General features: G+C 38.9%; 2 protein-coding genes and 1 pseudogene across 8 annotated transcripts; 1 reads left to right on the plus strand and 2 right to left on the minus strand.

Moving 5' to 3' along the window:
• The first annotated feature begins 259 nt into the window (after nucleotides 1-259).
• On the plus strand, nucleotides 260-22,529 carry ABRAXAS1 (abraxas 1, BRCA1 A complex subunit). 3 transcript variants are annotated; one of them, XR_005019954.1, is made up of 10 exons: nucleotides 260-420; nucleotides 2,497-2,587; nucleotides 6,677-6,713; nucleotides 10,530-10,596; nucleotides 12,324-12,517; nucleotides 13,276-13,395; nucleotides 14,376-14,460; nucleotides 17,132-17,246; nucleotides 17,625-18,158; nucleotides 22,494-22,529. XR_005019954.1 is itself a non-coding variant. In XM_036852568.1 (9 exons), the coding sequence occupies exons 1-9, from the start codon at nucleotides 334-336 to the stop codon at nucleotides 18,059-18,061; spliced, it is 1,233 nt and encodes a 410-aa protein (XP_036708463.1). In that variant the 5' UTR covers nucleotides 260-333; the 3' UTR covers nucleotides 18,062-19,997. The 3 variants fall into 3 exon arrangements, 2 of the variants coding, with proteins under 2 accessions (XP_036708463.1, XP_036708464.1); XM_036852568.1 differs by lacking the exon at nucleotides 22,494-22,529 and having other exon boundaries at nucleotides 17,625-19,997; XM_036852569.1 differs by lacking the exons at nucleotides 260-420; nucleotides 6,677-6,713; nucleotides 22,494-22,529 and having other exon boundaries at nucleotides 2,500-2,587; nucleotides 17,625-19,997.
• LOC118895841 lies at nucleotides 5,664-6,523 on the minus strand (annotated as a pseudogene).
• MRPS18C (mitochondrial ribosomal protein S18C) lies at nucleotides 19,962-25,173 on the minus strand. Of its 5 annotated transcripts, XM_036852572.1 has the most exons (6): nucleotides 24,724-25,024; nucleotides 23,904-23,959; nucleotides 21,893-21,976; nucleotides 20,782-20,839; nucleotides 20,170-20,229; nucleotides 19,962-20,085 (listed from the first exon to the last, which is right to left on the minus strand). In XM_036852572.1, the coding sequence occupies exons 1-6, from the start codon at nucleotides 24,821-24,823 to the stop codon at nucleotides 20,009-20,011; spliced, it is 435 nt and encodes a 144-aa protein (XP_036708467.1). In that variant the 5' UTR covers nucleotides 24,824-25,024; the 3' UTR covers nucleotides 19,962-20,008. The 5 variants fall into 5 exon arrangements, 4 of the variants coding, with proteins under 4 accessions (XP_036708467.1, XP_036708468.1, XP_036708466.1 ...); XM_036852573.1 differs by lacking the exon at nucleotides 20,782-20,839 and having other exon boundaries at nucleotides 19,969-20,085; XR_005019955.1 differs by having other exon boundaries at nucleotides 19,997-20,085; nucleotides 20,170-20,839; nucleotides 24,724-25,029.
• Between the last annotated feature and the right edge of the window lie 42 nt (nucleotides 25,174-25,215).

A 25,215-nucleotide genomic window follows, 5' to 3' on the forward strand; every position in this document is an offset into this window, starting at 1 on the left:
CTGTCAGAAGTGTTCATTTATTACAGTTTTGCACATATGCCAGGGTCCCTCAGTAGCCACCAAAGCGCTGTCCGTGGCCTGGCGCTGGGCAGAGGTGCCCAACACCGCGAGGGACGGACCAGGGGCTCTTCTCAGAGCCGCCTCGCCGCCAGCGCCTCACCAGAGAGCCCCAGGGACTTTCCCCCCCGCCCCTCGGGGGAGCGCGCCGCGGCCACTGCGCCGGCGCAGATCCCGCCTCCTCGCTCGGCCCCGCCTCGCCGCCGCGCCGCCGAGGACCCGGCCTGTTGCGGCCCGCCCGAGCCCTGTCCGCTCGAGCAGGGCGGCGGCGGAAACATGGAGGGCGAGAGCACGTCGGCGGTGCTCTCTGGCTTTGTGCTGGGCGCCCTCGCCTTCCAGCACCTCAACACCGACTCGGACACGGTGAGCCGAGAACCGGGGCGGGATCTGGCGTCGCCTCGGAAAAGGACCCGCGCGCGTGCGCGCGGGCGCCGTCCCGGCCGTCGCTGCCCGGGTCCCGCCTGCGGGCTCCCGACGCCGCCGCGCCGGCTCTGTGCAGTCGGGGCTGCCTTCTCCCGCTCCCGGGCGGCCCCGGAGGTGCCTCCGGGCGGTGAGCCTTTTCCAGGGTTAGCCCTCCCTCTCGCAACCAGTGTTTATTTCCGCGCCCCGCCCGCAGTGTCCCGCACGCCCGCATTTCTCTCTTTCAGTAGTCCCCCTTTTCTGGTTCAGCTTGGTTGTGAAGGAATAGAAGGTTCACATCGCGCTCTCCCGCTACCGCTCGCTGGGAAGGTTGCCGGTTAACTTTCTCCTAACTACCCACAGTGGTTTTCGCAGACAACTCAATTTTCCCCTGCAGAGCAGCTACTGTGCACGTTTGTTGAAATGGAAGGCTTGTAAAGGAATGAGAAATGATGCATCCAGTGGCTATTTTGGGGGGAATCTTAGTAGATGAAGAAGATTAATTTCGTATATTGGATAGCTGACTTTTGTTTGCATTGGTATCAAATTTATTAAGTTGTAAGGTCTGAGCTAGTTCCTTCTCGGATGCTTTCGGTTGTAATTTAAACATTTAAATTTATCCTGAAATATTAGATATTTAAATGCTTATTTCACACTTTTGCCTAGGTTCAGAACCTCTAGATGAAGTTAAGTAGTGAAGTAGTTTTTTTAAAAAAATACAGTACCTATTTTTAAAAACTTTCATTTGTATGAAATTTAAAAACACTGTAAAACTTTTGAATCTGAGAAGTAGTGTCCTAGAGTAAGTGCTTAGTAACTTGCTAATAGGGTTTAGAGAATATCATACTGAACAAAACCTAGTGATTTCTGCTAAATTTTGTGCCCTTCATTTTATAATAAAGGCTTGCCTTATCCAAAATAGTTTTTTGGCGCAGTCCTAATAAGGTTGGGATTGCTGTCTTTTCATGTATGCAATTTTAAATACGCTTCTAGATTAACACCTAGCAAAGAGCAGATGTATGATGATTTAAAATGTGTGTGGCTGTAGAAATTACTTTGGAATACCTTAGTGTAAACATAACCAGAGTGGGACTATAAGTCCTCTGTAGCTTAAAGGATTAGCACTTGCAAAGTACCATAGTGTTAGAGCGGACTCTTCCTTTGATCTTTTTCCTGAAGTCCTTAAAAGGCGGTTTGATGGAGAGCTGTACTCGCATTGTCTCTTTTCCAGGGGTTTGTGTAGAACGCTAGAGAGTAGAGTTCTGGATTGTTCCCCTTTGATTCCAGCAAAGACTCACATTGTGGAAACATTGCTTTTGTGTTCTTCTTTTAATGAAAAAAAAAACATTTTTAACTAAAGAAGTTATAAAGACGATAAAAAATTCATTGTCAAGCTCATTGGGTTTCTAAATGTGCCAAGAGAAATAATTGAATTCTCTGGAACTCAAAGAGATCACCGCTATTGTGGCAAAATGCCTGCATTTTAAAAAGAACCAGGGCTCACAGCTCCTCTTTTATACAGCAGACTCTAATATTGAATTACAGGTCTTTGATATTGTGCACGTTCTTAATCTAAAAGCCCATCCTGTGTCATTTCATAGCTCAGAAGCCTCCACTGACTCCCAGAAGCATGTGCCATTAATCCAGACTCCTTGGCCAGTCATTCAGGATGGTCCATTATTGGTGCTGTTCATAGCTACCTAAGATTTCCTTACAGATGGGAGGCTTCTATTCTCAGGCTAACTGCTCTACTCCTTGTTCCTTGAACATTGTGTTCTCATTTCTGCCTTTAAGCCTTTTATGCTTCCAAGAGTGCTAAAGTCACAGTGGTATTTACAATCTCTTCTACTCGTGTTTTTTAACCTGGTTATGTTGCCCAGGTAAACTGGAATGCACCTAGCCTTTCTTTTGTGTGTGCTCCAGCTGGTAACACACGCTTGTACGTGTTGTAAAATTCTTGGGAAATACTGGTTAGTTAAGTGACTGAAATTGGTAATTCTATCAGTGTATTCCATATACTGCTTATTTTTATCCTCATAGGAAGGTTTTCTCCTTGGGGAAGTGAAAGGTGAAGCGAAGAACAGCATAACTGATTCTCAAATGGATGATGTTGAAGTTATTTATACAATTGGTGAGTCACTTATTTCTGTGTCTTCTCTTTTGATAGTTTATGCTGAAAGGGGTCAGTATAAATTACTTTTTAAATTATTAAGCAGTAGATATCAGGACTTCCCTGGTGGTCCAGCGGTTAAGACTCTGCGCTTCCACTTAAGGGGGTGCAGGTTCCATCCCTGGTCGGGGAACTAAGGATCCCACATGCCGCGTGGTGCGGCCAAAAACTAAAACAAACAAACAAACAAAAGCACCAGAAATAGGTATGAATTTTTTAAATCAAATTTTTAATTTTATTTATTTATTTGTTTGTTTGTTTATTTATTTTTGGCTGCATTGGGTCTTCGTGGCTGCATTGGGTCTTTGTTGCTGCGTGTGGGCTTTCTCTAGTTGCAGCCAGTGGGGGCTACTCTTCGTTGGTGTGCATGGGCCTCTCATTGCGGTGGCTTCTCTTGTTGTGGAGCACGGGCTCTAGGCACGCCAGCTTCAGTAGTTGTGGCTCGCAGGCTTAGTTGCTCTGCGGCATGTGGGATCTTCCCGGACCAGGGCTCGAACCCATGTCCCCTGCATTGGCAGACGGATTCTTCACCACTGCGGCACCAGGGAAGTCCCAGAAATCAAATTTTAAAGGAATATATTGCACTCATTTCTCAGTTAAAGTTATGGCTATGCCCTAGTCTAAAGCAAGAAACAATATGAGACATAGGAAGCAGATTAAGATTACCGTGGGGAAAGAAGGATGAAATAGCTCCTGTGTATATGTGAGTGGCAGAAAGATGATCCAGCAAAAGTAAGAACCAATAAGCAAGACCAAGAAAAAAGATAAAACAGGTTCAACAGAAATGTAAAATGCTGCAGAAAAGCTGGAAGATGAGAACTGAAAAAACTCAGTGATTAAATAATTGGAAACCTTACATAATTTCGGAAGTGTAATGGGGAAAAAGCTAGACTGCAGAGGGTTTGAGAAGTGGGTGGTGAAGCAACTGCAGCTGGTGGCAGCTGTTCTTTCAGAAAAAAAGGGAAATGGAGCTTTAAAATACATAGGGAGTTTTCTGATTCTCTAACATATGCACTTTTTTCCTAAGCATATATATATATTTTTTTTAACAAAATTGGTGGTATACTTTATAAAAAATTTGGTGTCATCATTTTCTCATAGTAAATAATCCTCTAAATATTATTTCTTATAACTGCATTTTATTCTCTATGGTCTTACTCTTATGACTGTATGTGATTTTAGCTGTCCTTCAAATAAATAAATTATAATCAGAGTTGTTTCCAGTTTTTCATTATCATAAATTATACTACAGGGAACATCTTGGTACATAAATATTCTACACCTATTATAGGTAGATTTCTGGAAATGGTGTTACCATGTCAAAGGGTATGAACATTTTTAAGGTTCTTGATCTGTATTAGCAAATTGCTTTCCAGAAAGATTATATCAGTTTATACTCATACTGTACTTTTTGTTTGCTACTTTAAAAAGGTAAAAATGGAAGTATATATGTAAATTTAGGATATATGTATAAAGTAAACATATAAATTTAAACTCACTCATTAAAGTCACCTCTGTGGCAATGACTTGGTTTCATGAGTGTTTTTTCACTCATTAATACTACACATAATACACACATATAAATATATGTGTATTTTTATATTCATAAGTGGGATCATACTATATACATGGATAAATATCTCCAAGATATCATTAGTGCAGAGTAGTATGAATGTGTATAGTTTGTCATTCTTTCTGATGTCTTCGTATTCCCATTGTATGAATGTACCATAATGTACTTAACCAGCTATGGATGACTTTTTATTTTTTTATTAATACAAAACAATGTAACAGTGCACATTTTATGGTGCATATATCTTTGTGCCTTTGAGTATATCTGAAAGCAAAATTCCTAGAGGTAGGCCATTACCTTTTGGAAGAGTCATGTCATCTTAGACGCCTCTACAATATGTGAAAGTGCCAGGGCCCCCCTACCCTTATCACCATTAGGTATTATCACATCTTTTAATCTTTGCCAACTTGGTAAGTAAAAAAAAAAAACCATTTTAATTTGCATTTCTTTTTTTTGAAGTATAGTTGATTTACAGTATTATATTAGTTTCAAGTATACAACATAGTGATTCAATATTTTTATAGATTATACTTCATTTAAAGGTATAAAATATTGACTATATTCCCTGTGCTGTACAATATATCCTTGTAGCTTATTTATTTTATGTATAGTAGTTTGTACCTTTTAATCCCCTGCCCCATCTTGCCCCTCCCCCTTTCTAATTTGCATTTTTAAATTACAAATGAGGTTAAGTGTTTATGTGTTTGACTTTTGGGGAGACCTTTTCATTTGAAAAGAACAGGCCTGTTCCATGCTTTGACTATATTTCTGCTAGGCTATTTTGCTTTTTCTTATTGATTTGTAATGCTATATCATAACTTAAGGAAATTGGCCTTTTGTCATGTGTTACACGTTTATATTGTTTGTAATTTTATTTTCTTAATGTTTTTCTTTATGCTCACACATGAGCTTTAAAAGCAAGCCCTTAGTAAGTCTTTTTTCCCTAATTGTAATTGGTGTGCTGCCCAAAGTATCTGACATATTTTAGGAGTTTAAATAAGCAACCATTTATCGAGCAACTCCACTGTGCTAGGAGCAGTGCTAAGCTTCAAGGTATCTGGCAAGTGCTGTAGTTGCACTTAAGTATTTGCTTAAATTATTTTAAAATGTTGGATTACTTTAAAACAGGTGGCAAGATCTACAGATTACTACATTGCTTTGGTTAATGAGATTTTCATCATTTTATTATACTGTGCCTTATCTACACCAGGTTATGTTTGGCCGGTTATCAGTTAAAGACTGTTTCTGTTCAGAGGGATTTATCTGAGGGTAACATATATTTGCTAGAAGAAAAATATCTGAAGAGGATGATCACTTTTCCAATTTTTTTAATAGCCTCAATTACTTTTATAATAGTATATATATATAATAGTATAATATCAATAACTTTATATACATATCAAGTTATTGAAATGGTGACTTCATGTAGTTTTCTCCTTAAAGATGGCCTTTGCATGTACAAAGATGCAAAGATGTCTGCATCCTTCAGATGTTTACTTGAAAAGATTCTTCAACAGCAGTTTGATGTTGGGATTCCTCACCTAGATGAAGATTCACAAATTCTCCATAATCAAACTGATGTCTTTGATTTAGGTGACAAATGAAATTGCTAGTAGTCTGGGTAGGATCTCCCCAAGGAAGAGAACATCATAGTCACAGGAATTATCTGAAATAGGTGATTACTGCTACAGTGATCCTGTAAATGCTGTCTGACAAAATTTGATTGTTGACACAGGGACACATAAAGATGGGATGCCTAGAAGAATTTGTATTGTCTTGATGACTTTCTGTGTGATCATATGTGAATGTCTCCTTTCACTGTTCCCTACTGAATCTTGAGGGATCTGAAAGTTTGGGATGATAGAGGAAACATCATATTCATCTTGATACTTTCATGATTTGTAATGATGTCTTGTGACAGAATTCAATGTTTGCACAGCACCTGCAGCAACCAGAAGTTAGATGTCTTTAGATGTATTATTTTTATTGACAGGAGAATAAAACTCACCTCTTCAGAGATGTTGGACTTTTTTTCTTTAGTCTACAATTAACATTGACATATCCTTTATGAAAGAACCAGTTGGAATAACAAAAGATAATTCCTTTAGCAGCTGTTTTTTATCAGTTGGGTAAAATTACAGCATAACCATTTCAGAACTCAGTGACTATAGCAACTGTGACTTAATCTTTTGTGTGGCCATTACTAAACCTATTTAGAAGGAGTATAGCATTCTATCAGTAGTTATGAGTGAGGCTCTGGGTTTGAATTTTGGCTCCACCACTGGCTTGGGTGAGCCACTTCATCTCTCTGCCTGTTACCTCATCTTTAAAGTGGAAGGAGTGATAACATCTGTCTCATAGGTTTGTTGTGAGGAATAAACGAGATAATGGTAAAGTACATCCTGGCATGAAGTGCTCAATATATGTTATTCAAATGATACTTAATGTAATCATAACTAAAAATTCTTTTTTTCCAGACATTCAGAAATACATTCCATGCTATCAGCTTTTTAGGTGAGTAGTAAGAGCAAGTGAATGATCCATTGTGAAAATTATTCTCTGCAAGTGAATTTTTGAAACTAACAAAGTATCTTAGTTATACCTGGTGGTACAGATTAAAATGAAAAGACTTTTTTTAAGTACCTGAAAATTCACCTGTTCATTTCAACCCTAACAGTTCTTTCTCTGTATTTATCTGCTTCCTTTAGCTGGTCTTCACTGCCTCTCCCAGGTACCAGTTTACCTTGAGGATTGCTTTTCCTTCTCCCACCCAGTCACCTCATCGCATATTATAAACTCAGCAACACATTCTCATACATCAACAGCAGCCCTTTTTTCTTTTTATTCCAGTTTACTTTATCATCTGTTTCTTCACTTATATTTTTTAATGTTACCTTTTGTCTATTAACTGGTTAGGTTCTTTATCTAACCCGCTTCCTATTACTTTTCCAGGGTGGAAACTTGTACTCATAGTCCTACAGATAGTAGTACTACTCTTAGCCCTGATAGGCTATGATATTGTTAAAAACTTTTTATTGAGGTATTTACATAGAAAAGTACATAAATCAATGATGTTTCATAAAGCAAACAACTGTAACCATAAACAACATGGTGTAGTTTTGGTGAAATAGCTTTATGATTTATATAAACCATACATGAAAAATCAGCATTACTGTCTTACAGTCACACTGTATGTACCATTTCTAAGGTTGTGTAAGAGTTGCCATGGAACATAGTGTTAAGGTGAGAAACACCATTGGTAGGTGTGACAGAAGGCTTAGTGTGGTCTTAAACTGCTATACCAGAAAGGGGCATAGCTCCTATATTGCCTAATAGACAGTGCGTATAAAAAATATCTGTTGAATGAGGGATTCTTGATGGAGACTCATAAAAAGTACTTTCTTGAGGGACTCTGGGCCAGCAATGGATTAAGGAGGGAAAGTAAAAAAAAAAAAGGTAATTCAATACCTTCTGGAAACTACCTTAAATAATTAGACCAAATTAATAGAGTCTTAGAGCCGAGGAAGCCATCTGATCCAGTGATGAGAAACCCATACCTAGGCCTTTTATTTATTTATGTATTTACGTATTTATTTACTTATTTATTGGCTGCGCTGGGTCTTCGTTGCTGCACATGGGCTTTCTCTAGTTGTGGCGAGTGGGGTCTACTCTTCATTGTAGTGCGTGGGCTTCTCACTGCGGCAGCTTCTCTTGTTGCGGAGCACAGGCTCTAGGCACGCGGGCTTCAGTAGTTGTGGCACACGGGCTCGGTAGTTGTGGTGAGCGGCCTCTAGGGTGTGTGGGCTTCAGTAGTTGTGGTGCACAGGCTCAGTAGTTGTGGCACGCGGGCTCAGTAGTTGTGGCACGCGGGCTTCAGTAGCTGTGGCTCGCGGGCTCTAGAGCGCAGGCTCAGTAGTTGTGGTGCACGGGCTTAGCTGCTCCGCAGCATGTGGGATCTTCCCGGACCAGGGATCGAACCTGTGTCCCCTGCACTGGCAGGTGGATTCTTAACCACTGCACCACTAGGGAAGTCCCTCAGCCTTTTAGCTTTACAAAATTAGGGGATGGGGGGCAGAATTGGTTAGTGGTAGGGCAAAACTAGAAGAATCCGGATTCTTGAGCTCTAATCCAACAGCATAATACTATGCTGTTTCTTTCTTGTTTTAAATCAGGGGTCCCCAACCCCTGGGCCCTGGACTGGTACCGGTGAGCGGCGGGTGAGTGAACAGAGCTTCATCTGCCGCTCCCCGTCGCTCGCGTTACCACCTGAACCGTCACCCCCCACCCCCATCCGTGGAAAAACTGTCTTCCACGAAACCCGTCCATGGTGCCACAAAGGTTGGGGGCAACTGTTTTAAATGATGTAGATGGAATATGTTAAAAACAAAGTCTTCTGATACCATACTTCATGGAGTCCGAGCTGGATAAGCTTTAATAACCAGTTTTATGTTTCTGATACAGAGGGTGGCAGAGTACAGCCCCATGGCCTGTTTTTATATGGACCTCTATGAATAGTTAATATATTTTTTAAGAGTTAAAAAAAAAAAAAAGAACAATGGAGGAATATGTAACAGAGACTGTCCAGCAAAGCCTAAGATATTTACTATCTAGCCGTTTATAGAAAAAGTTTGTCAATCCTGCTCTGATACATTGTTTGCAAAGTTTTCCACTGAAATACACTGTTTCCCTTATCTCAGAAATCTAGGGGGAATCTGGAAAACAGCCCATTGAAGCCTAAAACTTAGTCACTTTAAAAAAATTGCACAGTTTAACATGAATTCTACTGTACAGTATATCTATTTCTACAAAAAAAAAAAAACAAACTGCCCCCCTTCCCAGAAGCTTTACATAAAAATCAGTGCTTGCACAGAAGATGTACACTTTTATCTTGTTGTTTTATACACCCTGGTGTATTGCATTATGTCCCAGTTTGAGGAGCTCAGGAGTGGACCATCCTAAGGAAACACAGGAATAAACTCTTGTATTTAGATTTTTCATGTTGGAATAAATAGGTAAGATGGAAGGATCTGTTCGATGAGCTGAATTATCCCCCTTTGGTAGGTGGAACACTTTGTAAGTTAAAAGGAAAAAATATATTGCCTATTAGGATATGTTTTCTCCAGTTTTATGTAACTAAACTTTTTCAGTGTGTAGATTAGAATTACCAGTAAAAACCTATTACAATGAATAGTATTTGTCAAAGATTTTGCATAATAGATATTTCATCATAGAAAAGAATATTGTTGATCTTGATGAATGTTAAAAAGAGGAGAATATTATTTGCAATCCCTGGAGGGGAAAGAAAGCTGAAAGTAAATGCTTTAGAATCTTTTAGAATTATTTTTCTATTCTCCCTAAATCTTTGACATTCCAACTACAGAACAGAGGTCACTAAACTAAACCAATACCTATCCTCCACCCCCCAACCCCCCAAAACAAAAAACAACCAACTCCTAAAGCACTTCTCTTAATTTAATAATAGCTTTTGGAGGGCTTCCCTGGTGGCGCAGTGGTTGAGAATCCGCCTGCCAGTGCAGGGGACACGGGTTCGAGCCCTGGTCCGGGAAGATCCCACATGCCATGAAGCAGCTAAGCCCATGAGCCACAACTACTGAGCCTGCGCTCTAGAGCCCATGAGCCACAACTACTGAGCCTGCGCTCTAGAGCCCACAAGCCACAACTACTGAAGCCCACGCACCTAGAGCCCATGCTGCACAACAAGAAAAGCCACCGCAATGAGAAGCCCGCGCACTGCAACAAAGAGTAGCCCCCACTCGCCGCAACTAGAGAAAGACCGCGTGCAGCAATGAAGACTCAACGCAGCCAGAAACAATAAATAAATAAAATCATAAAATAAATAAATTTATAAAAGAAAAGAATAGCTTTTGGAATTAGCAATGAATAAATTGTCTTTTTGTTATTGTGCTGCTTCATTACTCACATTACATTCTTTTGTATGTATCATAATTGTAAAAAAAAAGTTTTAATGAGTAAATTGTGAACTAGCTATGTGAACTTACAAATACCTGTATTTAATGGAGAGTTTGTTTTGTTTTAGGTTAAAAAAAAATGTGGTACGCAAACTTATCCTTTAAAGTTCCTCCACTCCTTTTCCTTTTTCATTGCTTATGGACCGCATATTTCTACCACTTTAAGTCTGTTAATTTGAGAACTTTCTCTCCTATTTAATTTAGAACTTCATCTAACAGGCAAGTAAGTATATGGATTTTGGTTGGGTAGTTGGGCTAGGAGTAACTACAATTAAAAGTGCTAATAAAATCATTCATATTTTTAGCTTATTTGAAATGCCTTTAATTTTGGCTTTTACAGCTTTTATAATTCTTCTGGTGAAGTAAATGAGCAAGCGCTGAAGAAAATATTATCAAGTGTCAAAAAGGTATTCCCTGATTTACCTTTCTTTTTTTTGTATTATATGTATTATTTTCAGCTCATAAAAACATGTAATACTTTGACAGAACTTTTAAGCAGCATTTGTCTTCACAATGTCCTATGTAAAGCAGGTGAGGAAAGGCTTGTTCTTTCCAGAAATTCAAAGGGGTTTCCCTGAAAGCAAAGCTAGTCATTAAAAATCTTCATCTTGTTCTCATCCTCTTGACTATTCTGATTTACACTGATCTCATCATCTTCTACATTCTAACCATACCCCTTCCCAGTACCACGTACTCTAGGACTTAATCCATTGCTGTTCTTTTACTTAGCTACAAGTTGCTATTTTTCCTAGTGCAGGGATGATTTCCTATACAGCACCTAATTTGGATCCTCTGTAGCCCACTTGGTGTTCAGTTAAAACTTGCTGAATGATCAAAATAGATTTTTTTTTTTCCAAATACATTTTTTCTTGGTTCTTTTTTCCTCTTAAAACTTTTTGAGGGACTCCCTGGTGGCGCAGTGGTTAAGAATCTGCCTGCCAATGCAGGGGACACGGGTTCGAGCCCTGGCCCGGGAAGATCCCACATGCCACAGGGCAGCTAAGCCCGTGCGCCACAACTACTGAGCCTGCGCTCTAGAGCCTGCGCACCACAACTACTGAGCCCGTGTGCTGCAACTACTGAAGCCCGCGTGCCTAGAGCCCGTGCTCCGCAACAAGAGAAGCCACTGCAGTGAGAAGCCCGCACACCCTAACGAAGGGTAGCCCCCACTCGCCGCAACTAGAGAAAGCCCACGCGTAGCAACGAAGACCCAATGCAGCCAAAGATAAATAAATAATACTAACAACACATTTGTTTAGCATGTTATAGTTTACAAAACCCTTTAATATGATCTTAATCTTGGAACCAACTCTGTGGGGTAGGTGATAACATTCCCATATAAATTTCAATTAAAAGCTATTGGGTTCAGTTTACTTACTTAGCAAACCAAGTATCCATACAGGAAGTTAACTAGTTTTCATTGGTGTTTTCTTCATTTAAATTTTGACTAAGGGTTAAAATGTTAAGACAGTAAATGCCATAAGAGAAACTAGAGGAAGTTAAGAATTTATTTTCTTTAATCTATATTGAATAAAATTGTAGCCTGGTAACTGAATGGAAAGTAATTTAACTGCAAGTCAGTTTGCATGCTTTATAAAAGGTAAAGTGTATTCTTAAGTGTACGTTTTAATATAGGCCCCAAATCTTGGTAAATACTAAGAAAGCCATTTAAAAAAAATTTTTTTTTAATTAATTTATTTTTGGCTGCCTTGGGTCTTCGTTGCTGCGCATGGGCTTTCTCTAGTTGAGGCGAGCGGGGGCTACTCTTTGTTAGGGTGCGCGGGCTTCTCATTGCGGTGGCTTCTCTTGTTGAGGAGCATGGGCTCTAGGTGCGTGGGCTTCAGTATTTGTGGCACGTGGGCTCAGTAGTTGTGGCTCCCGGGCTCTAGAGCGCAGGCTCAGTAGTTGTGGCGCACGGGCTTAGCTGCCCCGTGGCATGTGGGATCTTCCCGGACCAGGGCTCGAACCCGTCCCCCGCATTGGCAGGCGGATTCCCAACCACTGCGCCACCAGGGAAGTCCCAAGAAAGCCATTTTTAAGGTTGCCAGTTTTACTGCTTGATTATGACAGTAAGATACATAATAACTGTAACCATTAAGGTATACACCTGATGTTTTTCTATATTTTCTTTCAGGATGTGGTTGGTTGGTATAAATTCCGACGTCATTCAGACCAGATCATGACATTCAGAGAGAGACTGCTTCACAAAAACTTACAGCAGCATCTTTCAAGCCAGGAACTTGTTTTTCTGTTATTAACACCGAGTATAATAACAGAAAGCTGCTCTACTCATCGGCTGGAGCATGCCTTATATAAACCTCAGAAAGGGTAAATGTTGGCCAGTCACTGGCTGTTTTCAGCTAACAGAAAAATGTACTCAATATTTTTATTGTACTTTTTATGGCTTACCAAATATTTTCGTATATTGTTGCATTAGATTGTCACAATAACCCTTTTTAGCCTTTCTTACCATCGGTTCTTTATATGGGAAAATGAAGGTCAGATAAGGAAGTTAGAAGCCCAGTATGGAATGATGACTTGTGTTTCTGGCACTGAGGATTTGCTCTTATTTACCATAAGGTGGAAAAAACATGCATGCTTTAGGTGTTGGTTGCTAAGGAATATAATGTAGAACTGAAGCCTGCGTGCCCGAGCATTTCTCTAACCTCTGCCAGGAAGCAGGGTGGTTCTTGATGATCCACCAAAATGAGTTAATAGGACTCCCCGCAGGTTATATAGACAACATTTTCATGGAGTATGAGAATGAAGTTAAAAGAGTACCAAGGAAGAGTAGTTTTATCATTCACGGAAGATGGGATGAATCGCAACAATACTGCCTTTATTTTTACATGTGGTGATAAAATAACCATTAAAGTATTTTTTCACACAGTTATCTTACACTATGCACATTTCACACATTTTAAAAGCTATTTGCCTCAAGTCAGTAAATTCTGTCATGGATAAGTAGTAAGGAATGGGGTTTTGTTTTTTTAATCTTGTAGGGGAAAGGTAGTCTATATACTAATAAGTAGATGCTAATCTTTCACTTTATTTTAAATTTATTTTTAAAAATTTTATTTCTTCAGACTTTTTCATAGGATACCTTTAGTGGTGGCCAATTTGGGCATGTCTGAACAACTGGGTTATAAAACTGTATCTGATTCCTGTCTGTCCACTGGTTTTAGTCGAGCAGTAAAAACACACAGGTGAGATCCCTCAACTGCTTCCCCACTAAACTTAACTCCTATTCATTTTTTGAAGTTAATTTTATTACACGAGAATAAAAATGAAAGGAAAACTGACTAATGACCACATTACTCAAGTAAACCAGACTTTTAATTTCTCAGTATTTCCTTCTAGCACCTGTCCATTTATAAAATACAGAAGAGAGGGGCATTGTTGTATAGCCTACATATTTTAACATATTTATTCTAAGAATAAAGAGCTAGCCTCAAAATAATAATTTTCTAAGGCAGCAGTTCAGATTAAAGGCAAGAAATTAGATTGGATATGAAATAAAGACAAAAAATGAGGCTTTAGCCAAGACTTAACACTGTAGACTGCTGAGCTATAACTTTTTTGTGGGCAATAAGGGAATAATTAATGTCAGAAATAACAACACTGGTACTACAGGATACTTACTAAGTGTAAACTTTATGAGAATAATGGACTAGATTTTATTTATTTTTGTGTTCCCACAGTGCTTAACAGTGTCTTACAGAAATTGAATACCACATTTCATTGATACTAAGACACAGTTTTACATTTATCTCAAATTGGGATTTTTACAAAACATGCCTTAGAATTTTCTTTTTTCTTCGTGGTATATAAAATAACGTTGCCTCTTTCAGTCAATGATGACTTAAACTCAGTAAAATAATTGACTGATCCTATTGCCAAGAAAGAACCCACCCCCCCTTCAATCTTTATCTGTTTTCACTTAACCTCTTTTTTGAGTCCTGGAAATAGTACTTAGGAGGCTAAAAAGTTTGCTGAGGTAAAGATAGATAACTAGGTTTTCTGGTTGGTTTTACTTATTCTGTAAATAAGTAGGTTGACAAAATTACGGTCCCTACAAAGCCAGTAAAAAGAATCATCTATTGTTCCTCAACTACGAATAAATTTTTCATTGTATCATTAAAATGAGTTCTGTACATTTGCCTGAGGAAATGGTAATATTTTACAGCTCTGAATTTTTTAAAGAAGATGGATCTTTAAAGGAGGTACATAAGATAAATGAACTGTATGCTTCTTTACAAGAGGAATTAAAGGTAAGTTAAAACATTTAAAGATCAGCTATAGAGTTCATATCACATTGCTCACTGAATATATGTTTAGGGATAACCTGACAGTTGATTAGACATAAATTTTTGTATTAGTTTAGCTTCAGTAACAAAGGCCTCCATCTTGGGGGCTACAAAAACAAAAGTTTTGTCTCACTCACATTGTATCTTGGCTGCAGCTCTGCTCCTGTTCTAAATGTCATGTTCATTCTAGGATCCAGCCCATCTGTGGGACATGCTCTTCTCATGACAAAGGGAAAAGAGCAAGAAAGCTGGTGGAAATTCACAACAGCTCTTAGAACTTCTGCTCAGAGCTGGCCTGTCACTTCCACTCACATTTCATTGGCCAGAGGATGTCATGGCAATAGGCAGGGATACATAACCCTTTTACAGGATAAAAAAGGGAGCAAATATTTGGGAACAAAAAAGTCTACCACAGTACTAAGTTCTACCTCATTGTGTCCATTCAGGTCCCTTGAGGGGAGGGAGCAAGAGTGGCAGGGAGACTTGGCAATGTAAGTTTGACACCTGAGGAAGGAGACAGGGAAAGGAGAATGATTGGGTAGGAAGAGCTTTAGACTGCAAGGCCTGAAAAATTTCAGCCAGGCTGATGGAGAGTCTTTGAGCAAAGGCATCCTACAGGAATAGACTTATACTGATATCCCCACTGTGCTCAGTCGGTGGCTAAGAGCTACCTAGGGGAAGCATGACCTAAGCACAAGCACAGTAGTGGACCCAAAAAGATGGCACCTGGAACTGTCAGTCAACTCTGCTTCCTGCAAATGGAGATCTGAGTAGTGTATTCCATGGCCACCATACTCACCAATATAGCACACTAAGAGAAATGGGATTAATGCATTGTACACACTGATAATATTGCACATTGTTTTTTAATATAATACAGGAATTTTAGAAAATAGGAAAACATCCAGAATCCTACCATTGTAACTTAACTCTTTGCACTTTGCGATTTTCTCCAGTTTCCCCCTAATGTATACGTGCTTTTACATTGTTGACAGTGATGGGGACATAGAAATTTGTGTCATGATTTTTATTTGATGTACCATTAAACATTTTCCATATTTTAGTTCTTTTTAATGGCAGTATATTTCTTAGAGCAGTATATTAGAACTCTAATGTGAAAAGTACCAACTTGGGGACTTTCCTGGTGGCACAGTGGTTAAGAATCTGACTGCCAGTGCAGGGGACACGGGTTCGAGTCCTGGTCCAGGAAGATCCCACATGCCGCAGACCAAATAAGCCCGTGTACCACAACTACTGAGCCTGCGCTCTAGAGCCCACGAGCCACAACTAGTTAGCCTGCGTGTCACAACTACTGAAGCCTGCGCGCCTACAGCCCGTGCTCCGCAACAAGAGAAGCAACCGCAATGAGAAGCTCGCACACCGCAACGAAGAGTAGCCCCTGCTTGCCGCAACTAGAGAAAGCCTGCACGCAGTAATGAAGTCCCAGCGCAGCCAAAAATAAATAAATTAACTTAAAGAAGAAAGTACCTACTTGGGCTAAATTAGGGAATGTCGAGGTACGTGAGAGGAACTGTGGGCAGAAGGCCACTGAGCTCTAGGAAGGAATTGGAACCAGGAGCTTGAATGCCATCAGAACTTTCTCTCCTGGGAGATCCCTGGTGGTCTAGTGGTTAGGATTCGGCGCTTTCACTGCCATGGCCAGGGTTCAATCCCCGGTCAGGGATCTGAGATCCCACAAGCCGCACGGAGTGGCCAAAAAACAAACAAAAAAACTAACTCTCTCCCTTTGTGTCTGCCTGTTGGTTTCCTTCATAGTATCTACAGATCTTGCTGTTTATTCACCCGCTGGCTGACCAAAGAGCTAACCTATAGCTTCTGCATTTAATCTCTTCTATTCAAGAGAGTAGGATTTGCCAATTGGCTATTGTAATTATCTCTGCTTGGGTCAGCTAGGGTGAAAGTTGGTGAAAGGGTTACTGGTGAACTCTTATGGCAGGATGAACAAGTTCATGAGAAATAGGCTGGGCAGACGTGCCATGAAGTATCCACTAAAACTGGCTCTAACAACCCATTACATTATAATTGGAAATTAGTTACTTTTGATTTGACACTATTCTAAGAAACATCATCTTATATAAATTTTTGTTACTGATTCAAGATATATTCCCAAAATGAAATCACTGAGTCAAAGGTTATTAGTACTTAAAAACTGATGACACATAAGGCCATTCTGCTTTTCAAAAGTAGTTTTACAGGAATTAAAATCTTCAGTAGTTTTCTTTAGTTTTCTTTTATAATAGTGAAAGTCACTTTGTTATTGGCAGTTTCTTAAACGTTTGCAATAAGTATGCATCTCAAAATAGTACAGTATTTTTTGTTTTGAAGCAGTTAAATATTTTTGTTTTTTATTTCTGTGTATTATCTAGGAAATAACTTGAATGAGAAAACTTTGTATAAATAGGAAGTTAATAGATCTGGAAAGCATTTTGTAACCTATGAAGCACCATACAAATGCTTGTTGGTGAGTTCCTCCGGAAAAGAGCAAAATAAAATAAAATTTTTATAAAGGAAAATATTTGATGTTATATACCATGAAGGATTTTATTATTATTTGTGAACCTAGATTGTAGTATACAATTTGGAACTTTATCTATGCTCTTAAATTATTTTCCAGAGTATATGCAATAAAGTAGAACATAGTGAGAGAGCAGTAGAGAAACTACTAAAGGATGTAAACAGATTAAAACGAGAAATTCAAAAAAGAAAGCAAGCACAGATTCAAGCAACACGTAAGTAAAAAGTTCACATATCACTACTTTCTGTGCTTTGAAGAAAAATTCTCACTGATTGGAATTACGGATGAGCTGGTTGCACTAACTGATCAATTTGTTCACCTTAGGATTAAAAATAACCTCCATTAATACTCTTAAATCCCACTGAACAAAGAACGTGGCACTACTATAGCTATACTACCTTGATGTTAAAAAATGTAACAACTTTAATTTTCTCTGAGGATATTGTGGCATATAAATTTGGGATTATCATTTCTCTTAATTTAGATAATTTGATATGATTCTTTAAAGTCTCTGACTTTACTAACAAATAGATAACTATAAAAGCTTTGTAGTATAAATACTGTATGTTGAAATATTTGTTTGTTTCTTTAGGAGAGAAGAATGTCCAGAAAGACCCTCAGGAGAACATTTTTCTTTGTCAAGCTTTACAGACCTTTTTTCCCAATTGTGAATTTCTTCATTCGTGTGTTATCTCCTTGAAAAATGGACATATTTCTAAAAGTAGTTGTAATACCAACCACCATCTCAATGTGGTAGACAACCTGACCCTAATGGTGGAATATACTGACATTCCTGAAGCTAGTCCAGCTGGTAGTGCGCTGCAAATGATTAAGCGTAAGGCTTCAGGTGCAGATGGTGGATGGCAATTCAAGAAGTCACGGCTGTTAGAGATACAGAACACACCATATAAAACAGATACTGATAGCAGTAACCAAGAAAAAGCATCCACAGTGAGCAGCCCAGAAACAGATGAAGAGATTGAGAAAATGAAGGGTTCTGGTGAATATCCACAGTCTCCTACCTTTTGATTCTTTTAGGCCGAAAGGAGATTTTTCATCAGATGAAGGGTAAAGCCAAACATGCCTATTGTTTTTACTATGTTCAGCTCTTTGCAGTAACACATAGGTAAGTTCTAGTCCATTTATTTTATGAAGTACTTTAAATTGAGTCAGTTCAGAATCTGAGTACAGAACAAAGCCTGGTAATGCAATATGTTTGGGATCAGCAGTTGGTTAGTTAGGTGAAAAGGCCAGTTAAGTGGGACTCAAATGATACATAAATAAGGTGTCTATCAGAGATTTCACTTTAACATAAAGCAGAAGTGTACATTCATTTGTCAAACTGTTGTAGGGCCAGGAACTTTTTTACGAATGTATTGGAGTTCCTATGTAAATCAAACCCATTACTTACCCCATATAATTCCCAATTTTAGTTTCTTTAAAGAAATTTGCAAAGCAATCTAAGTATAAAATGCTACTAGGTTTTTTCATTTTCCATTCCCAATCTTATTTGTCCTAACCACACCTAATTTGACAACTATTTTTTTAAAAAAGCTAGTTATCTTTATCAAGTCTTCTCAGAGCATTTACTTGGTTTTCACTGCAACTGTAACTTTCTTTTTAATGCTCGTATTCATCACTACAAAAATATAACTGATAAGGTCTGGGAACAAAATAGCTGACTCTTGGTAATGTAGAACTCAGCAGGTTAAGAGTCATGGGCTTCCATGTGATTTTTAAGGAGGATGTAAAGCCCCTGTTTAATCCAGGGAGTTGGTTAAGTGGAGCTTGGTTAAGAGAGCTTTTACTGTTTGTTATTTCTGTTTGCCCTTTCCATAACAGAATTTCCCATGAAGCATACACATCACATGAAGCCTTCATGCTTTACTCACTGGGTGAAATGCTGAACCCACATGTTGACCACTGCTCTTCCATCACTTATCTCCTAAATGATAGAGCAAATTCATAGCTAGTGTCAAAAACTATCATCTTTTATCTATGTGTTAACATGCATTAGTTACCATGGGGTGTTTATGAAGCCCACATAATACCAGGGATGATTTGTGCAAATAATGAGTTGCTGTTGGGATTGCTTTACTAGTTACATAAGAAGCACAGGGCAGGAGAGGAAATGGGGTTCAGTCTGAACCCTAATTTTAAAATAATTAAGTTTGATGTCCCAACTTTCAGGGTACTCAATGAAAAGGAGGAAAAGAATCCTTGTAGGACATTTTTTCTCAGTTATTCTCCATCTTTTGGCCATCAGTTTGTATCACTGGAGTAAGAGAAGATGATACAACAGATTGCCTATGGATCGGTTTATTTACGGACACTACCAGTTCATGATAGACTAGCCCAGGAGTAAATGTTAGGTCCTGTGACAGCACCACTGTTCATCCCCACGTAACATCTCTACAGAGGGAAGACCCATAGTCCTAGCCAGGCATAATTACTTACTTGTTAGAAAATCTTCCTTAGCAATTTCAAATCCACACCCTGTCATGTGGGATTTGTACATCATATAAGCATTCCACTTTCCTGCACCCATATCCCTACAATACGATTTACAACACAGAATCTGGGCCTAAAGTAAAATTCCAATACAAGTCATCCCTTCCATGTTTAACATCTCATTATCAGTGGTATGCTGTATGAGCTATTTGGGGGCCAGATATAAGTGAAAATCCCACAGTACCTTTTTTTAATTCATATGTATGTAAAATGTAACAAGTATTAACCTTCTAAATAATCTGATTTACTTAATGAACATTCTGATATGGAGAGGAAACTTCACTCCTGAAACACTTTTTCCTCATATAATTTCAAATTATTAAGAATTAAAAACATAATACTTTATAGTTTGATAAGATTTAGCTTATCAGTTCTCTACTGAAAGGTTATTAAATCTTACAGTTTGAGCCAGTATTACCACCACACAACTGTAAAATAAATTTATTGATGATAACTTTATAGAATTTACTCCCTGTATTTGATGTTACAAACTTTAGGGTCTTTGAGATATGCAGGATCCTTGTGTGTAACTGGCATAAACCCTGTAAAGAGATAATGAAAGTTCGTCACGAAAGATAATGAGCAAAATTTTGGTTAGCATAATTCAGTTTTTCAGATGCTCTTACCCATTATTTGAGCTCTCTTAATTGCTTTTGTGATTTCTTTTTGTTTCTTCCCACAAAGACCTATAAAAGAAATTGCTTTCTTATTCGTAAAAAAATGCCGGTAATCAAAATGCATAACAACTGTCTATGTCATGGAAGGACTGGAAAACCTGTAAAGAGCCAGATAGTAACTATCTTAGGCTTTGTGGGCCATACAGTCTCTGGCATCATTACTCAATTCTGCTTGTAGCTCAGACACTATGGAAACTAAGCTATTTACAAAAACAAGTGGCAGATCCGATTTGGCCTATAGGCAATAGGCCCCTGGTTTAAATAATAGCCTGGGGATGATTATAGTATACTCCCGAACAGCAAAGCAATTTTTTTAAGCCCAAGTTTTCTACATGTTGTCAGCCTATAGTTAACTGAGTATAAGAAGACATGCAAAATAATTGCATGTCTTTGGCCTAAGAAGAGGCTTTCTCAAACTACCCATAGTATCTGGTGTCATAGTAATTTGTAGCATAGTAATTTGTAGATTTGAAAATCTGCCAGTTTCCTTAAATAACAGAAGTAGCTTTATATAAGTCTTACCTACATTTAAGTTGCTATAATATATAGAAAACAAAATACCTGTTATGTGCCTTCCATAAATGCATCCAGTAAATGGAGAAATAAACTGGGATAAAAGCTGTTTTGAGTTATATTTGAAAAGGAAAAAAATTTACATTAATACACTTGTTATTCAATCTTGAATGGTAAATTTTAAAAAAAAACCTTATTCCACACCTTCAAGTTATGTAAAGGTTTATTAATACATTTCAGACAAACTTCAAAAATATGAATAAAAACACAATTATGTTCATTCTATTAATAGGTCATCTTTTAAAATAACTAAAGTAATCACTAAAGAGTTGAAATCTCTTATCCAGTGTGTCAAAAAAGTCTATACAACAGATTAATGAGCATATTCTTTCAGTGCTAAAGCTGTTTTCTTGACTTTTCCACAGATAACTTTTCTCAAATACTGTTGCTTTCATAACAAGGTACAAAATATTTCATCTATCATGACGGGCTATCACATAATATCAGACTACAATGAGGTCTTCAAGATGCACAGGTACATCAGGCCGTTTGCTGTTATTTATGTTTTATTAATTTAAATTCTTTAGCACTTTATATGTACCAGGCATCATTCTAGGCACTATGCATAATCCTAATACGTTGCATTTTAAAATTCCTTGGGTTTTCTCCCACCAAGGCAGCTATCACTTTATACTACTGTCAGTATACTTAGCTCCAGCACCCTTCTCTCCCCTAAATTTGCCACTTTTAATTTGCCGAGTGCTCGACAACAGATAAAATTACATTTGAAATAGTGATATTGGTGGTGAGGTACAGAGATCAACTTCACCAGAGGAGCTTTTCCCAAACTACTGAACTCCACCAACTGAGAATCACTGCCACAGCGAGCTACTGTAAAGACATTTTGGGCAAAGAAAAAAGAGGAATGCTAAGCTGAATTAAGAGTAAATGAGGGACAGCCAGGGGGCTCTTATTTGAATAAAACAGAGATGCCTTGTATCAATACCTAGAAGTATAACAAGATCTGAAATTATGAAGTTGCTAAAACAGTCACCCTACACAAAGCCTGTTATAAAAACTGACTTGCTTCTCTATTGTATTAATAAAGAAGCCAAAATCCCAAAATCAAGTGTCATAGTGAAGTAAAACCAGAGCTCACCTGTACATTCTTATAATCTACACGTTTTCCACACAAGATACATTTTTTCAGAGGCTCCTTATAAGGATTTTCCATTGGAACAGGCTAGGATAAAGGAAAAAAAATATGGTAATATAGTTTGTGTTAACTTTGAATCGAAAAAACTTAAAATCTTAGGTTACCACGTTTAAATCTCTCCAAGGGATTAGTTGTACCTTTCTTACTGTGAAAGAGAATACAACAGCTAGGCTTGTAAAGGAAAAATCGAGTATTTCAGAAAAAGATTCACCATTTTAAAGGTTTCAGTGTACTCAAACATATTCTGTGCAAATGTCTTGTTTAAGTTTGGCTAAGGAGGAATTAAGTCATGGAGGAGGATTCTGGGATAAAATACAATCTTTGGAGGAAAAAGGACTTATGGGAGGGGGAAAAAAATTCAAATCTTCGATAAATGATTCTCTCCTCAAATGCTTTGTCCAGACTGTAGATGACTAAAAATTCTCAGATTTAAATCAAGAAAAACTTAAGTACAACAGATACCATATGCAATTCTTAAATTATAATCCCTAAATCCATCCCCATATTTCTCTAGATGTTTTATCACTATTTTTCTTGTAAAAAGACAATGCAGGACTTCCCTGGTGGCGCAGTGGTTAAGAATCCGCCTGCCAATGCAGGGGACACGGGTTCGAGCCCTGGTCCAGGAAAGATCCCACATGCCGCGGAGCAACTAAGCCTGTGCGCCACAACTACTGAACCTGCACTCTAGAACCTGCGAGCCACAACTACTGAGCCCGTGTGCCACAACTACTGAAGCCCACGTGCCTACAGCCCGTGCTCCGCAACAAGAGAAGCCACCGCAATGAGAAGCCCGCACACCGCAACAAAGAGTAGACCCCGCTTGCAGCAACTAGAGAAAGCCTGCGCGCAACAACAAAAAAAAAGCCAACGCAGCCAAAAATAATAAATAAAATTAAAAAAGACAAGGCTTAGTGTAACACTATCAGGTTCTTTGACTACAATTTTATGGCCCCAGACTGTTTTGTAAGTTTGTGTCAGCCTTTGTTTTTCTTTTTTCGCTACTGCCTCTAATGCTTCTATCACAAGGCCTCCCTCCTAAAATCAGTTTAGGTGTCTCCAGTATACAGATTCTTAATGTAGAAATGGCTATGAAGTCCCTGAACCGCTGTAGTTGTATGCAAAATTTCAAATAAATGGGACTGTGTGCCTTTTTCTGGGAGAGCCCATAGCTTTCATTAGTCTTAGTGGGTTTAATGACCTAAAGAGGAGCTCTAGTAATTTCCTTTACTCTCTTGACTATGGTGTGAATTAGATGACCGAGATGGACGCTCAGAGGGACCAGAGGGGTTCTTCTGTTTTTTTTCCAACTCCTCAAATGTTCTTAATCCAGTTTACATTCATTACCTGTAATGACTGTGTTCCTTCTCTACACTGTGCAAAGTGCTTTATATGGTCTGATTAGTGTCAAATTATCTTTGCATGTAGCAAGAAAACCTATACTGCCCAAGTCCAATGATAGTACTTGAAACCCATAAAAATACATCTACAGTTTAGAAGAGACTGTACTTAATGTCCTGGTATAAAACTTTAATTTTGATCCCACATTTATTAAAGCAGCCGCCACCCAGCCAAAGTGATGAATAGGAGGAAGACAGAATTGAATATGAAATGAAGAGAGCCAAGGTATATGTAAACTTTGTACAATCCCTTTGTTAGGTTTTCTGCAATTACTGCATGCACCAAAACGACCTTCTTAAATTCCCAAAGCACATATCTAGGAAGCAAAATATGGTGTTACAGAAGCCATGCTTCTTGCTAGGAATATAGGGATTCTCTTACTTCAAAGTTCACTTAAGTAACTACTCAATAAATTATAATTTTCCAACTCAGACTAATGATTATCATCTTAATTGTTTTTTGTCCTTCAGCTGAACTCTATTCAAATAGCAAAGACATAAGAACTTGGTCGTATTTGCAAATGCCTTATTAAAAGTAAGAAAAAAATTCTTACCAGGTGCTCATTGCTGGTTACCTGTTTATATTGTGAACAACTTCTTCTCCACAGCACTGCAATTAAACAAACAGCAACGAACTAATTATTTTTGTTAGCTGAGCAGCTAAGGAAAGATTTTGCTTCTGTGGAAGCGAGATGAATTAAGGGACATAACAGAAAAGAAAGGTTTTATATTCATTATACTAACAAGGTTAAATGAAGCTTAAAAGTCTTCAGATCTGAGGCAGAGTTAGACTTAGGATAAATGTGCTTTCTGGGGCTTTGGGAAAAGGGCATATATATCCCCACCCATACAACCTCCCATCTGTTCCGGAAATTTATATTCCCTTCTCTCCATGGGTAGAGACAGATTTTAATGCAAACTGAAAGGCATTGTCATACCAAAGGGAAAATGAAAAGATTCTTTACAGAGAAGCACAAAGTAGATAAAAGTACAGAAATGATAGATTCCAGGGCCCATGTCACAATTTCGCCCAGATCTGGGCCCTCAGACATCTGGAAATTGCTGCTAGGTGACTGAAAATGCTCCTTCCTTACCAAGTCTACCCGAAGATCCTGGGCAAGTCCCTGCCTCTTTTTAAGAATCACCCCATAACTCTCCTCGTACGTTTTAAAAAAAAAAAGTACTGAGCGATATTTCACGCCTTCTTCAGCTTTAAAACACTAGTCACGGGCCATTACAGATTCCCATTTACCTTGGAGAAAACTGCCTAGACACCGGAGTCCTTTAGCTAACAGTGACGACTCCACCGACCTAATTAGGGCTAAGCCAAACGGCTGCAATGCTATAAAGGAGCCTAGGATATGGAGACTTTACCTGCATGAGTCCCAGAATCTGTGAGGCAGACAGCAGCCGTTACGAAGTGCGTTAACGTTCTCCTTCCTAGCCCACTGCAAAGGGCTACCAGAGCTGCCATGGTTCGTTGCTCCTCCTCTTCCTTTCCTTTTTCCAAATCGTCTGGACAAGTCACTTCCGGTATGCTTCCCCCTATTGGCCCAAGTACTCGGTTCAAAGGTTCCGAAGGCGAACGCTGGGAATCCAAGGAAAGAGCAGGTGGGGATTTCTATGCACCTGCGCAGTACCTTCCCGTTCTCCTCCTCTCCCTCTTGCCGCGCCGCAAGCTGGGACACTTACGATTGGACGAAGAGAGGGCGGGCTCCTGCGTCTGTGCCTCCGCTTCCGGTCCCAAAGCCCCGACAACTGGTTTGTGATCCTTCTCAAAGGTGGATGGAGAGGCGAGCGCAGTTTCCGCCTGTTGCTACCCTCCCCCTGTTGCTGCGCTCACCCCTTCACTGGGGTTTGGCGGCT

The sequence above is a fragment of the Balaenoptera musculus genome, chromosome 5, assembly GCF_009873245.2.
Source record: "Balaenoptera musculus isolate JJ_BM4_2016_0621 chromosome 5, mBalMus1.pri.v3, whole genome shotgun sequence".
NCBI lineage: Eukaryota > Metazoa > Chordata > Mammalia > Artiodactyla > Balaenopteridae > Balaenoptera > Balaenoptera musculus.